Consider the following 13,368-nt stretch of genomic DNA (forward strand, 5'->3'; position numbering starts at 1 on the left):
GTTGTGATTGTATACCTAAACATATAAACGCAACGCTTTTGTTTTGCTCCGAATTCTGGACGAGTTTAAGTACAAAATCCATCTAGTTCTCACAAAGAGCTCGTGTCTTTCAAATTTGGCCCCCGAAAACCACCACATTTGATGAGACCATTTCGTGACACATCCACTGGACAGGTGTGGACAGCGGGGTCAGTGCACAGGTGTTCCTCTGCTGCTGCTGCTGCTGCTGCATCAATGTCCCTTTCTCCTCAGCAGAGCCGCCTCTAAGATTCGGGCTCATTTTGTCCAAGCGGCCTCAGAACCGCAGTGGGACAAACATCCCACAGACCGGACAAACAACAAAGCCCCTGATCGAGCCCCTGCGAAGGAGCGCCTCCATACCCAACGTCCTACAGGGGGCGACATGAGCGGCACGCACCCTGCCTCCCACGGCGCAGAAGGAGAGGGAGGCGTGCGGAACAAGGCCGGGCGGGCACGCAGCCCCCCCCCCCCCTGGTTCGGGGTCGTTTCGAGGCCAAACACGGCGGGGAGACAGGATGTCGGATCATTTACCTCCGAATGAAATGGCCGTTCCCGGCGCGGCGGCGGTGGAGGAGGAAGGGGACGTGCTGCCGCCATTGCTTCCGCCAGGCGCGGACGCGACGAGCTCCAGGTTCCTGCAGGTGGAGCTGGAGCTGAACGCCCTGCTCCGCCAGCTGCGCTTCGGCGACCCCGTGCGCTTCGTCTACAACCCCGTGGAGTACGCCTGGAGCCCCCACCGCCGCTACGTGGAGACCTACTGCCACGGGGGCCACAGCGTCCTCTTCCTGGGGATGAACCCCGGACCTTTCGGGATGGCGCAGACAGGGGTGAGGGTCATAACTGAAGTGGTGGTGGTGGTTGTTGTCCTTGTGGTTGTTGTCTTTGTTGTGGTGGTGATGGTGGTGTTTTTGTGGTTGTTGTTGTCTTTGTGGTTGTGGTGGGGGTTGTTGTCTTTGTGGTTGTTGTTGTGGTGCTGGTGGTTGTTTTTGTTGTGGTGGTAGTTGTCTTTGTGGTTGTGGTTGTTGTCTTTGTTGCTGTGGTGGTGGTGGCGTTTGTTGTATTTGTTGTGGTGGTGGTGTTTGTTGTATTTGTTGTTGTGGTGGTGGTTGTTGTCTTTGTGTTGGTGGTGGTGGTTGTCTTTGTTGTGGTGGTGGTGGTTGTATTTGTTGTTGTGGTGGTGGTTGTTGTCTTTGTGGTGGTGGTGGTAGTTGTTGTGGTGGTGGTTGTTGTCTTTGTGGTGGTGGTGGTGGTTGTTGTCTTTGTGGTGGTGGTTGTTGTCTTTGTTGTTGTTGTGGTGGTTTTTTATCTTTGTGGTTTTTGTATTTGTGGTGGTGGTGGTTGTTGTCATGGTGCTGGTGGTTGTTGTCAATGTGGTGATGGTGGTGGTTGTTGTCGTTGTGGTGATGGTGGTGGTTGTTGTCATGGTGGTTGTTGTCGTTGTGGTGGTTGTTGTTGTGGTGGTGGTTGTTGTCTTTGTTGTTGTTGTTGTTTGTCCTTCTGAGTAAACCGCACATCGTTTGGAAAAGGTGTTCCCATATCACTTCAGCAGCATTTTAACTCCAAAACACAGTGAAAACATGTCAATGTCAACCTGCTTCATCCCAATGCAAACCGTTGAATTCCTGTGCTTTGTTTATTTTTTATTGTTTTTACCTGCGATCTGTTCTAACCAATCACAGCCGTCCAACAACTGCGCTGCGCTGTGATTGGAGGAGTGTCGCTAGGCGAAGCCACGGTGTGATTGGTGGATACAGACGACTGGGCTGCACTTTGGTTGCTGTGGGGACCCCCTGAGGGGAACCAGGAACCAGGGAGCCCCCCAGAGCCAGACACCTTCGGGGGCTTTTCTTCCGCTCGTGTTCACACTGGAACTCTGTCGACGAGTTCCGCGTTGCGCTCGGGTCTGTAAACGTCGACTGACGTCACCTCATGGAGAAGTTATTATAAATTATGAACAGCGATGCAGTGGCTGAAGCTTCACTCTTATTAGATCTACGAGGCGTCATTTAAAAGTTTGTTCCGACTTTCGTAAGGCACGGCCTCGCATCGGGGAACCGCACTTGGATTTTTTTGTTTCGTTGAATCAACGTGGGAAAATAAATACTACATAATACTATAATACTACAATAATACAATAAACATACTATTTATTATGGGGTTTTATTACGTGGGCTGGTCCCAGCCCAGAGCGATGCCACTCAGTGTGACTGGAGCGACGCTCCGGGGGCGAGGGGCTTGCGCTCGGACCGGTCACCAGCACCTACAGTGTACGTCGCTGAAGGTTCCTCTTGTGCCGGTTAGTCTCTGGCCTGGAGTAGGAGCGAAAAAAGTCCCCCGCCAAAAAACGGCGTTCTAATAACTACGGACACAAGAAAAAGGGAACGTTCCTCCAAAAGTTCTAAAAACGATGAAAAAGTTCCTGCGGTGTGAAAAGCCTTCGGCTGCTCAGGGGAACTACGACTACACCTTGACATTACTCACACCCTGTTTTATTATGACCATTTGGTGGTGCTGTATTTAGTGGATTCACCAAAATTTAAAATATTCTATTTCACGATAGTCATTGACATGAAGTTACAAGACAGATGTGTTCCACAAGATTGTTTTATATTAAGCTTATTTCCTTTTTTTCTCTCAAAAATATAGACGGAGCTTCGCCCTCTCAGCTCTTTTATTGCGCAAACTTCTAAGCCTTCATTTATTCACTTTACGTTATTCAGCCGCATTTTACCAAAGGCACTTACAACCTAAAGTGTGCAGTGTGTAGAATTTAGCGGCATCTAGTGGTGGTGTTGCAGATTGCAACCAACAAACTCCCCTCGCCCTCCCCTTCCAAGCTGGTAGCGAGCCGCCGCCGCCTGTGAAACTCGCAAAATACCGCGAGACGCCCTTGGTTTGTTCGTTCTGGGCTACTGTAGAAACATGGTGGTGCAACATGGCGGCCTCCATGGAAGCGTACCCGCTCCCTAGATAAAAAAAATGTCTCATTCTGAGGAAACAAAAACACAATTCTTATGTTCATGGGGTTATACACTAGTTAAAACATACTTATGAATATTATATTGCATTTCTGCCACGTCCGTTCCGCTAAATTCCATTCAGTTTTACAAACTGCGGCTTAAGTTACAATTTCTCATTTTGTATATTTAAGAAGCACGCACATTTTGCAAAAAAAAAAAAAAAAAGAAGAATTTGACTTTGTTAAATTATGTTACCCAAGGCTGACATCAGTTTTTGTTCTTTTCTTTTTATAGAGCCTGTGTGCTGAGATCTTTGGAATAATGATGGTTGTCTATTACATTTAACAGCCAAGTGCATGTCTTACATGCTGAACATTTCCTTCCCTCCCCTCAGGTTCCCTTCGGTGAGGTCAAATCAGTCCGCGATTGGCTTAAAATCGGAGGAGAGGTGGGCCGCCCCCCGGAGGAGCATCCAAAGCGGCGCATCACGGGACTCGCCTGCGCCCAAAGTGAGGTGAGCGGCGCTCGGTTCTGGGGCTTCTTCAGGAAGGTGTGCGTGGAGCCGGCCCGGTTCTTCCGACACTGCTTCGTGCACAACCTGTGCCCCCTCATGTTGATGGCCGCCAGCGGCAAGAACCTCACGCCGCCCGAGCTGCCGGCGGAGGAGCGCGAGGCGCTGCTGGTCCTCTGCGACGCTGCCCTTTGCCGGGCGGTGCGGGCCCTGGGGGTCTCCATGGTGATCGGGATCGGCAGGGTGGCGGAGCAGCGCGCGCGCAGGGCTCTCTCCGCGGCGGGGCTCGGCGTTCGAGTGGAGGGCGTCATGCACCCCTCTCCCAGGAACCCACGAGCCAATAAGGGCTGGGAGGAGGTGGCCAGGGCCAAGCTGGAGGAACTGGGCGTCCTCTCGCTGCTGGGTGGCACGTGACCCCCCCCCCCCCCCCCACTCCTGTCACGGGAACCTGAAAGAAGGAAGGGCTGCAGGGAGCATTGTGATTTCTTCTGTTTTACACCGATGGCCGTTTCGTGTCCCAACTACTGGTTTGCGCTGCTCTTTCTCACACGACGTTCTTGAAGTCGGTCGGCAACCGGGACATTCTGATGCTGGATATTTCTGGGTCGCTGACGCGGTTGTACCGAGTATATTACAACTTTCTGTTCTACAATGTATCATAAAATCCAAGGATTTGTTTGTTGGGACACAGGCAGGCGCGCACGTTAAGGGACGGATTTGAACTCCTTTTGTAAATGCAAGTCGCCTTTATAACTTTTAACACAACAGTTGATTCGTTTCCAAACCTGAAAATGTTGAGTAACTGGAAGTTACTCAATAAGTGGAGGACATACAGTAAATACCTCAATAGCAATGTTATCTCTTAATATAACGGTGTAGTGTAAGTGTAAGTCCACCATGGACTGTCACTCAGGGATGGGTCACATTATTTACCAATAATAGTCAAATGCAATAGGCTTTAAGAAAATAATGTTTGTCAAATATCTGCTCCTGTACTTTGCTGTAGTTAGAGGTGCACTGATAGGGACACCAGGTCTCAAACGAATCCCTGTTGCATGTTGAATAGTATTTTATTTTTCTGTATTTTGAAACAGAAGCATGTTCACTGTCGCTAACAGAGAAATTTATCTTTTAAATCATTCATTTTCCACTTACCATCGGTGAACAGATGAAGTCTTATTTGAAGTCAGTTAAATAACAGCGGTTTATCAGAACCGCTATTGACAGTGGAAAAATGGTATTGGTGCATCTCTAACTGTCATCGACTTTATATGTTACAATTACTATTGTTGCAATTCATGTACATGTACATGCCTTTTATGATTGTTTTGTTCATTTAATAACACTTAAACTTCACTCGAATCTGTTTTTCTGCTGAATAAATGCTGAATAACTTTTTCTCTCATGTTTCTTGAACGTTCAATCTCTGTTTCTTTGCATAGACAATGCAAATAAAAGTAATGTATCGTGATCTGCTTTTAATATCAACACACTGGATGGTGATAGATAGATAGATAGATATATAAATATATATATAGATAGATATAGATAGATAGATATATATTTAGTTAGTTACAGACTTTAGTGGAAATGTTATGCCTCCCACCCCTCCCCTCTCATACTACTGAGAAACACATTGAGCAACACTGCAGCCTACACCGGCAAATTCCATGTGAGCGCTCTTCTGAAATGGGAGTTGGAGTCTCCGCTCTCCCCGGCGCCGAGTCGCTCTGTGACGTGTGGAACTGCATCTCCCACCACTCGACACAAGGTCCACGTGGTGCAGGAGTTGTTGTGAAAGTCCTGCACCTGGCCGGACCCTCGTCACTTTCTATGAAAAGCCGTGCGCGGGCGGAGAGGCACAGCACTGTTTGACGGGAGCGGCAAGGAGGACATCCTAAAAAAATTAAAGATTTTCGGGTAGGCAAACTATGCAGATATCATTTCAATTTACAAGTGTTATTGTGTTTAAATGGAGAAATGTAAAACAAAAAAAAAATGCGTGTAACATTTAATGTCATATCGGCTTTGATAGGCTCGATACCTGTTTAGTTAGATACTACTGATGACATGTTGACTAATGTTATATTAACAGTAATGATTTATCAAAAAGTGTACGTGCTTCATTTTATAGTATGCTTATTTAAAAACCATGTAAACTATTTTTTTATATGCCCGCCTAAATTCAATAGACATTTTATTGTCATGTTAATGTCATCGCTTCTGGACATGCCGAGATAGTTGAACATGATTGTGCGGCGGCTGAGAAAGGGGGTTTGCTTTACGAGATCCATTCGAGACGTTATTGAATCATCTCCGTGTCTCTGTCCGGATGGAGCGTTATTGCCTCAGTGTGGCGGTGCGCTGTTGTTTGTAAACACACGCCGGCTCTGCTGGCCCTGAGCCCCGCGACCACGCTGCATTCCTCAACTGCCTCTGCTCTCATCTTTCATCAGCTGTTCAGTCTGGGCACCAGGCTGAAAAACACATGAGTATCCGTGTTTTTTGTCCTGAACAGCTTGGCTGCAGTTTTTGTACCGCCATGGAAAAACAGGCCCAAGTGGTGTTTCGAAATGTGGGCCAACTGTACTTCCCCGAAACCCGAGTGGAGTGCCACTACAGCCTGACCCCTGATCACCAGTGGAGCAGAAAGGACTGGATTGGGATCTTTGAGGTAAAATGACACGGCAGGAAAAAAAAACCCAAAACCGACAGACATCTAAGTAAAAGGAGAAAAAACAAACCGACACATACAAGCTGCGTTCTCCATCGCTCGCCTGTGGTTTAACATTCTGTCACAGGTGGGGAGAACGTCGCTGAAGGAGTACTACACTTACACCTGGGCCCTTGTTCCTGAGGGCTACGCCGAAGGGACCAACACCAACTGCTGTGCACATTTCCACGGTAACGAGACATGTGCTGTAAATAAAGACATGTTGATCGGAGCATTTCAGCCGAGGGCATTGAGGCCTCCTGATGTATTTCCCCATTATACCTGGGTAGTATTAGCGGTATTGTGGAATAATGTTATAATAATATTCTGTAATAGTACCTTCCGAAAATACATCTCCATATATTTTTTCTATATAAAACACATCTGTTCACAGTTATTATACACATACTTTTTATTTGTACGGCACATTTCACACGCAAGGGCAATACATAGTGCTTTAGATAAAGCATAACATAAGTCGTGCAAAAGCAGAGAAGAATAAAGACAGAAATAAAAAGTTAAAAACAGATTAAAAAAAAATAATACATCATAAAACCGCAGCGATATCAGTTTAAAGTCCAATTAAAAACAGGCTCAACCTGAAACAAGGCAAGGCTCACCTTCAACTTCCTTCTCTTCCGCCCGCGCTTCCAGCGTTCTACCTGCCCCGCCCCAGCGCGGTGGAGTACCAGTTCGTCTACGTGGACGAGAGCGGCGAGGTGTGCGCCCGCAGCCGCCACTTCACCTTCTGCGCCCCCAAGCCCCTGGACGAGCTGGAGACCATGAGGGAGGAGCGGGGCGAGGAGGAGGGGGAGGGCGAGGAGGGGGAGGAGGAGCTGCTCCTGGTCGTCCCCAAGGCCCAGCTCCTGCAGGTGAGTCCCGGGAGTCGGCACGTTCGCCCGGCGGCGTTTCGCTGGTCGTCCTTCTCGGTGGACGCCCCCCCCCCCATCCACCCGGTCCTTGTGCTCCTTCTGTGCCGCCCGAACAGGGTCAGCTGGAGGAAAGTCGAAAAGAGCGAGCTGATTTGAAGACGGCGCTGGAGGCGGCGCAGCGAGAGAAGGAGGCGGAAACGGCCGAGCACGCAGAAGAGAGGAGGGAGTGGGAGCGCGAGAGGGAGGCGATGAGGGAGGAGGTGTCCGAGCTGAGGGGGAACCTGGCGCAGAGCTGGGAGAGGCTGAAGAGCATGGAGGGGAAAGACAAGGTACGGAGGAGTGTGGAAAAAGGCCGTTTAGGCGCCGCCCTTCCTTCTGCTTTCGGCTTTTTGAGAGTCCAAAACAGGTGTTCTCAACGCCCCCCTTTTTCTCCCTGTGCCGCGGTTGCTGGAAGACGCGGGAGGGCCTCGCCTCGGAGATCAACAAGCTGTCGTCTGAGAACGCCGACAGTCAGCAGCAGGTCAAGGGACTGGAGGAAGACGTCAAGGTGCTGACCGACAGAGACAACGAGACCAACGCCGCACTGGAGAGGTACGGCGTCTGAGATGGGAAAACCCGAAAATTGGAGCCGAATATTTGAGTCCTCTGGTTTATCGGCTAAGGTCGTTTTTCCTTTCCATCTAGGATGAAGGAGCGAATGACGAAAATGTCAAATCAAATGAAATACGAAGAGGAAAAGAGGAAGTTGATGCAGGTCAGCAGGCGGTAACGTCTCGTGCCGACAGATGAATAAATTTCACATTGAACCAGAACAAGCAGACGACTGTCAACGCCCGTCTTCGTCTTTTTGTTTGTTTTTTTGGGTTTTTTTTTGGGGGGGGGCAGGAGGAGAATGAGGGCGCCGCGGCGGAGGTGCGAGGGCTCCAGCAGCGTCTGGAGGCCAGCGAGCGCGTGGCCGAGAGCCTGAGGAAGGAGCTGTCAGACCTGGGCAGCCACCAGAGCTCCACCCACGCTGAGCTGCACCACGCCCGGCTGCAGGTCGCCCAGCTCACCCTGCAGCTGTCCTCCGAGAGCCTGGTGCTGAAGGAGGGCCGGGCCTGCTGGGCCCAGGACAGAGAGGCCTACAAACACTCGGCGGAAGTGAGACTATATCAGTTATATTTATACGTTTTTAATTAATTTATGATATATTTCACATAAAAAAAAAAAGAAACATTTGTAAAAATATATATTTTTTAATAAATTTATTTATTTATTATTAATATAATATATAATATTTTTAAAGAAATATAAATAAAGATATACATCATATCCTCATTTTTATTTAAAAAATAATAATAATTCCCCAAATCATCCCACTAGAAGAACTGGCCAGATGTTTGACACCACTTGTTGAGGCAGTTGACGTAGCACCGATCGGAATCTATACATGCGGCCAATACGATGTTACTCCACACTCGTTCTAATTCACAATGGACTGCGCCCATCCACCCTCCAGATTGTCAACAAGAAGCTCCAGGAGGTGACCTGCGAGGTGCAGCAGAGAGAGGAGTGGCTCCGGGAGGAGAGGGTGGAGCGGGAGAAGCTGGAGGTGGAGCTGGAGAGAGAAAGAGACTGTGGCCGAGTGAGTCAACAAAACGCACACAAACACATTCTGTTTTAATTATAACCGCCGGTGGGGCCCCGCCCTCTGCGCCCCCACCCCGTGCCCCCACCCCGCGCCCCGCCGGGCCCGGGGTCATGTTTTCAGAAACCGCAGCGGTTCCCAGGAAGCAACTCAAGCCAGAACCTCGACGCGAGTCTGGAGATCTTCTGTGACCTGGAGCCACTTCCAGCTGCTGCAGATGGATGAGCTGACACCGACACCGCGTCAACAGTCCCTCTCACTGCTGCACGATGAAGGACGGGGAGGAGGCCTGTGTGGCTCCACCAGGGATTAGGTTCCCAGGGTCGTCAAGGAAGAAGAGTTTTGTTCTTTTTTTGTTTTGTTTTGTTTTGTTTTTTGTTTGTTTCCTCATGGCACCGACGTGCTGCCGCCCCCACCCTGTAGGTGCAGCTCGGTGATGCCAGGAGAGAGTCCCAGGAGCTGAGGGCCGGTCTGAGGTCCGCCCAGAGAGAGAGAGACCAGCAGCAGCAAGAGAACCAGGCAAGCACACGTTTAAATGTGACATTATCATAACTGAGATGGTTATGAGGTTGGCTGCAAGGCGCTGAATAGTCAGAGCATTCATCTTGTTTTTACGCTTATGGTTCTTTCATGGACTCGAACAGGATCTGCTGGACTACGTCCATCAGCTGGAGCGGAGGTTGGGAACAGTGGCGGACAGTAAGTGAAATGAACAAATCTTTTTTTTTTTTTTTTTTTTTCGCAGCACTGTTGTGTCATTCACTGTAATAAACACAGATGAGGAAGAGAGAAGACGTTTCTAATCCTCACAGTTTATAATCTTTGTGCCGTAGGTAACAGCCTGGTGTTCAGACCACACAGTGAAGCATCTCTGGGCCTCCATGAGGAGCAAAGCTCCGTGAGTGCTGTGAATAGTACTAATGATAATAATAATAATAATGCTACATACATACATACATACATACATACATACACATACACATACAAACACACACACACACACACACACACACACACACACAGGACATACATACCTACATACATACACACAAACACACATACATACACACACACACACACATAAAGACATACACAATCACACACCTACATACATACACACACATACATACACATATATATTTACATACATATATATACACATACAGTATATACATACATACAAACATACTGTATATATAAATATATATACATACATATTTACATACATACTGTATATGCATACATATTTTATATACGTATATACACATATATACATACATACTTTATATACTGTATATACACATACATACATACATACTTTATATACTGTATATACACATACATACATACATACATATATTTTATTGACTTTGTGTGTGTACATCTTCATGAATGAACAGGAGTCTGGATCCAGTGAGGACAAGCAGCTTATTCTGCCAAAACTCATTAACCCCATCCTGAGGTTTGACCTTCTGGCTTTACACCAAGCACGTAACACTCCTCGCACGTAACACTCCTGGCACGTAACACTCCTGGCACGTAACACCACTCACACGTAGCACTCGTGGCACGTAACACTCCTCGCACTTAACACTCCTCGCACGTAACACTCCTCACACGTAACACTACTCACACGTAGCACTCCTGTTATGTAACCATCCTCTTACGTAACACTCCTCGCACGTAACACTCGTGGCACGTAACACTCCTTGTCTGTAACACTCCTGGCACGTAACACTCCTGGCATGTAACACTACTGGCACGTAACACTCGTAGCACGTAACACTCCTTGTCTGTATCACTCCTCGCACGTAACACTCCTTGTCTGTATCACTCCTCGCACGTAACACTCCTTGCACGTAACACTCCTGCCACGTAACACTCCTGCCACGTAACACTCCTGCCACGTAACACTCCTAGCACGTAACACTCCTGGCACGTAACACTCCTGGCACGTAGCACTCCTGCCACGTAACACTCCTCACCTGTATCACTCCTGGCACGTAGCACTCCTCGCACATAACACTCCTGGCACGTAACACTCTTCGCACGTACCACTCTTTGCACGTAACACTCCTGGCACGTAACACTCCTGGCACGTAACACTCCTAGCCTGTATCACTCCTCGCACGTAACACTCCTGGCACGTAACACTCCTGGCACGTAACACTCTTCACACGTAACACTCTTCGCACGTAACACTCCTGGCACGTAACACTCCTGGCACGTAACACTCCTGGCACGTAACACTCTTCACACGTAACACTCTTCGCACGTAACACTCCTGGCACGTAACACTCCTGGCACGTAACACTCCTGGCACGTAACACTCCTGGCACGTAACACTCTTCACACGTAACACTCTTCGCACGTAACACTCCTGGCACGTAACACTCTTTGCACGTAACACTCTTCGCACGTAACACTCCTGGCACGTAACACTCCTGGCACGTAACACTCCTATCCTGTATCACTCCTAGCCTGTATCACTCCTATCCTGTATCACTCCTAGCCTGTATCACTCCTAGCCTGTATCACTCCTAGCCTGTATCACTCCTAGCCTGTATCACTCCTAGGACGTAACACTCCTAGCCTGTATCACTCCTAGGACGTAACACTCCTAGCCTGTATCACTCCTAGGACGTATTACTCCTATCCTGTATCACTCCTATCCTGTATCACTCCTAGTCTGTATCACTCCTCGCACGTCACACTCCTCGCACGTATCACTCCTAGGACGTAACACTCCTAGCCTGTATCACTCCTAGGACGTATTACTCCTATCCTGTATCACTCCTAGCCTGTATCACTCCTAGTCTGTATCACTCCTCGCACGTCACACTCCTCGCACGTATCACTCCTAGGACGTAACACTCCTAGCCTGTATCACTCCTAGGACGTATTACTCCTATCCTGTATCACTCCTAGCCTGTATCACTCCTAGTCTGTATCACTCCTCGCACGTCACACTCCTCGCACGTATCACTCCTAGGACGTAACACTCCTAGCCTGTATCACTCCTAGGACGTATTACTCCTATCCTGTATCACTCCTATCCTGTATCACTCCTAGTCTGTATCACTCCTCTCACGTAACACTCCTCGCACGTAACACTCCCCGCACTGCCTCTGGCCTGCATGTCAATCACATGCAAATGGGAGACCCGGGTGGAGGTTCAGCAGGTGTAGCATGATTGTCCCGGACACGACACACACTCCTCTGCTCAGCCCTGTGACACTTGTAAGACTTATCACGTCAGAGACTCACCTTTCTCTCCCCTCCACAGTGAACTCGCTGACGCCCCCCTGTGGTAACACAGCGACCCCCTGCGGAGGGGCGTGTGCGCCGGGTCCTCCACGGGCTGCAGAGCGGCTTTTCACAGTGCTAGTAATGACGTGGAGCGGCTTTTCAGAAGCTTGTAATGACGTAGAGCGGGGTTTTCAGAGTGCTTGTAATGACGACAACGTTGTTTGTTTGTTTTTAATTGACTGACTTGAATTCCCTCTTGAAGTGCTGACGTTGTTTGTGGGACGGTTTTTTTTATTTTTTATTTTAAGATAAAGTTTTATTATTTTCTTAACGTAACGAGCGTTCAGAGTGTCCCGGTGAGCCTTTACAGGAATGACTGATTTGGATCTGTTTTTAAGGAAGATCTCGATCACATGGCTCAACTTGTTGCTCGGATGTGATTTTAGCCTCAATGAACATCGTGCAGTGATGGATGACGCCGCATGTCGGCGAAGTCCCGATGAATAAAGTTTCAAGTGTTTGAATGCGTGTTGTGGGCAGAGCGCGTGGGGGGGGGGTGTAAATGCCGTCACTGTTTATATTCTATCATCGGAACACGTGTCAAAACGAGACCTTTGTTGTTGTTTTTTCCCCCTAAAAAATAAAAACCAACACGAACAGACGAGTGGGAGTCGTGTCTCCGCGGGCGCGGCGGACGCGCTGCGGCTCACGCGTGAGATTCTGTGCAAAAGGAAAAAAAAGAGCAACGAAGAACAAAAGAGCGCGACAGGAGACGGGGGAAAAAATCTGTCAAAATGGATTATTTATCAAAATATAAGAACAACAACAACAACAACAACAACAACAACAACAGCATTGAAGAACACCGGCACGTCCGTACAGGTCCGCGGGAACGTGGACGCACGACCCCAGTTGCGGAGGCGGGGCGCTTTGGTGGGAGAGGATCGGGTGGAGGGGCCCCGGTCACCGCGGGGCCCGCTGGGCATTGTCCGTGGAGGGGTTTCCCCGTGGAGGGGTTTCCCCCGTGGAGGTGCCCCCTCCCCCCCCCGTGGAGGCCGGACGAGCTGAAAGAAACCTCTGAACCCGAGTCCGAGAGTCACGCGTCGCCGGAGAGCTCCGCGAAGGCGACGCGGCGCCAAAGCGACACGAAAGGCATTCAAAGCACCGGGAGCCGAGAGAGGAGCGCTTTCACGTTGAAAGGGGGAGGAGAAAAAAAAAACATCTTTATTTCGAACACCCTCCTTGGACAGCGTCGAACGCAAAAGTGCACAAATTCCATATCGACCGCGAGGGTTGTCGAATGTTTTACGGGTCGGGTCCCGAATCTCCCGCGTCCCCCGGCGGCTCCGCAGGGGGCCGAGGCTGCGTTCATGGCTTGGTTGTTTTTTTATTTATTTATTTGTTTGTTTCTTTTG

At 49.0% G+C, this 13,368-nt stretch overlaps 2 protein-coding genes across 2 annotated transcripts; both read left to right on the forward strand.

The window, feature by feature from the left end:
• Positions 1 to 379: 379 nt before the first annotated feature.
• On the forward strand, positions 380 to 4,890 carry LOC307229904 (single-strand selective monofunctional uracil DNA glycosylase-like). Its single transcript, XM_080000026.1, has 2 exons — positions 380 to 848; positions 3,376 to 4,890. Exons 1-2 carry the CDS (start codon positions 537 to 539, stop codon positions 3,904 to 3,906), a joined length of 843 nt encoding a protein of 280 aa, XP_079856152.1. The 5' UTR covers positions 380 to 536; the 3' UTR covers positions 3,907 to 4,890.
• A 465-nt stretch (positions 4,891 to 5,355) lies between these two features.
• Positions 5,356 to 12,424, forward strand: LOC307230698 (calcium-binding and coiled-coil domain-containing protein 1-like). The gene is made up of 14 exons (XM_080001135.1): positions 5,356 to 5,412; positions 6,011 to 6,166; positions 6,294 to 6,396; positions 6,860 to 7,077; positions 7,176 to 7,406; positions 7,532 to 7,668; positions 7,762 to 7,831; positions 7,963 to 8,217; positions 8,576 to 8,701; positions 9,128 to 9,223; positions 9,349 to 9,403; positions 9,538 to 9,602; positions 10,105 to 10,166; positions 11,991 to 12,424. Exons 2-14 carry the CDS (start codon positions 6,035 to 6,037, stop codon positions 12,016 to 12,018), a joined length of 1,578 nt encoding a protein of 525 aa, XP_079857261.1. The 5' UTR covers positions 5,356 to 5,412; positions 6,011 to 6,034; the 3' UTR covers positions 12,019 to 12,424.
• Positions 12,425 to 13,368: the final 944 nt, after the last annotated feature.

Source organism: Zeus faber (genome assembly GCF_960531495.2).
Source record: "Zeus faber genome assembly, chromosome: 5".
NCBI lineage: Eukaryota > Metazoa > Chordata > Actinopteri > Zeiformes > Zeidae > Zeus > Zeus faber.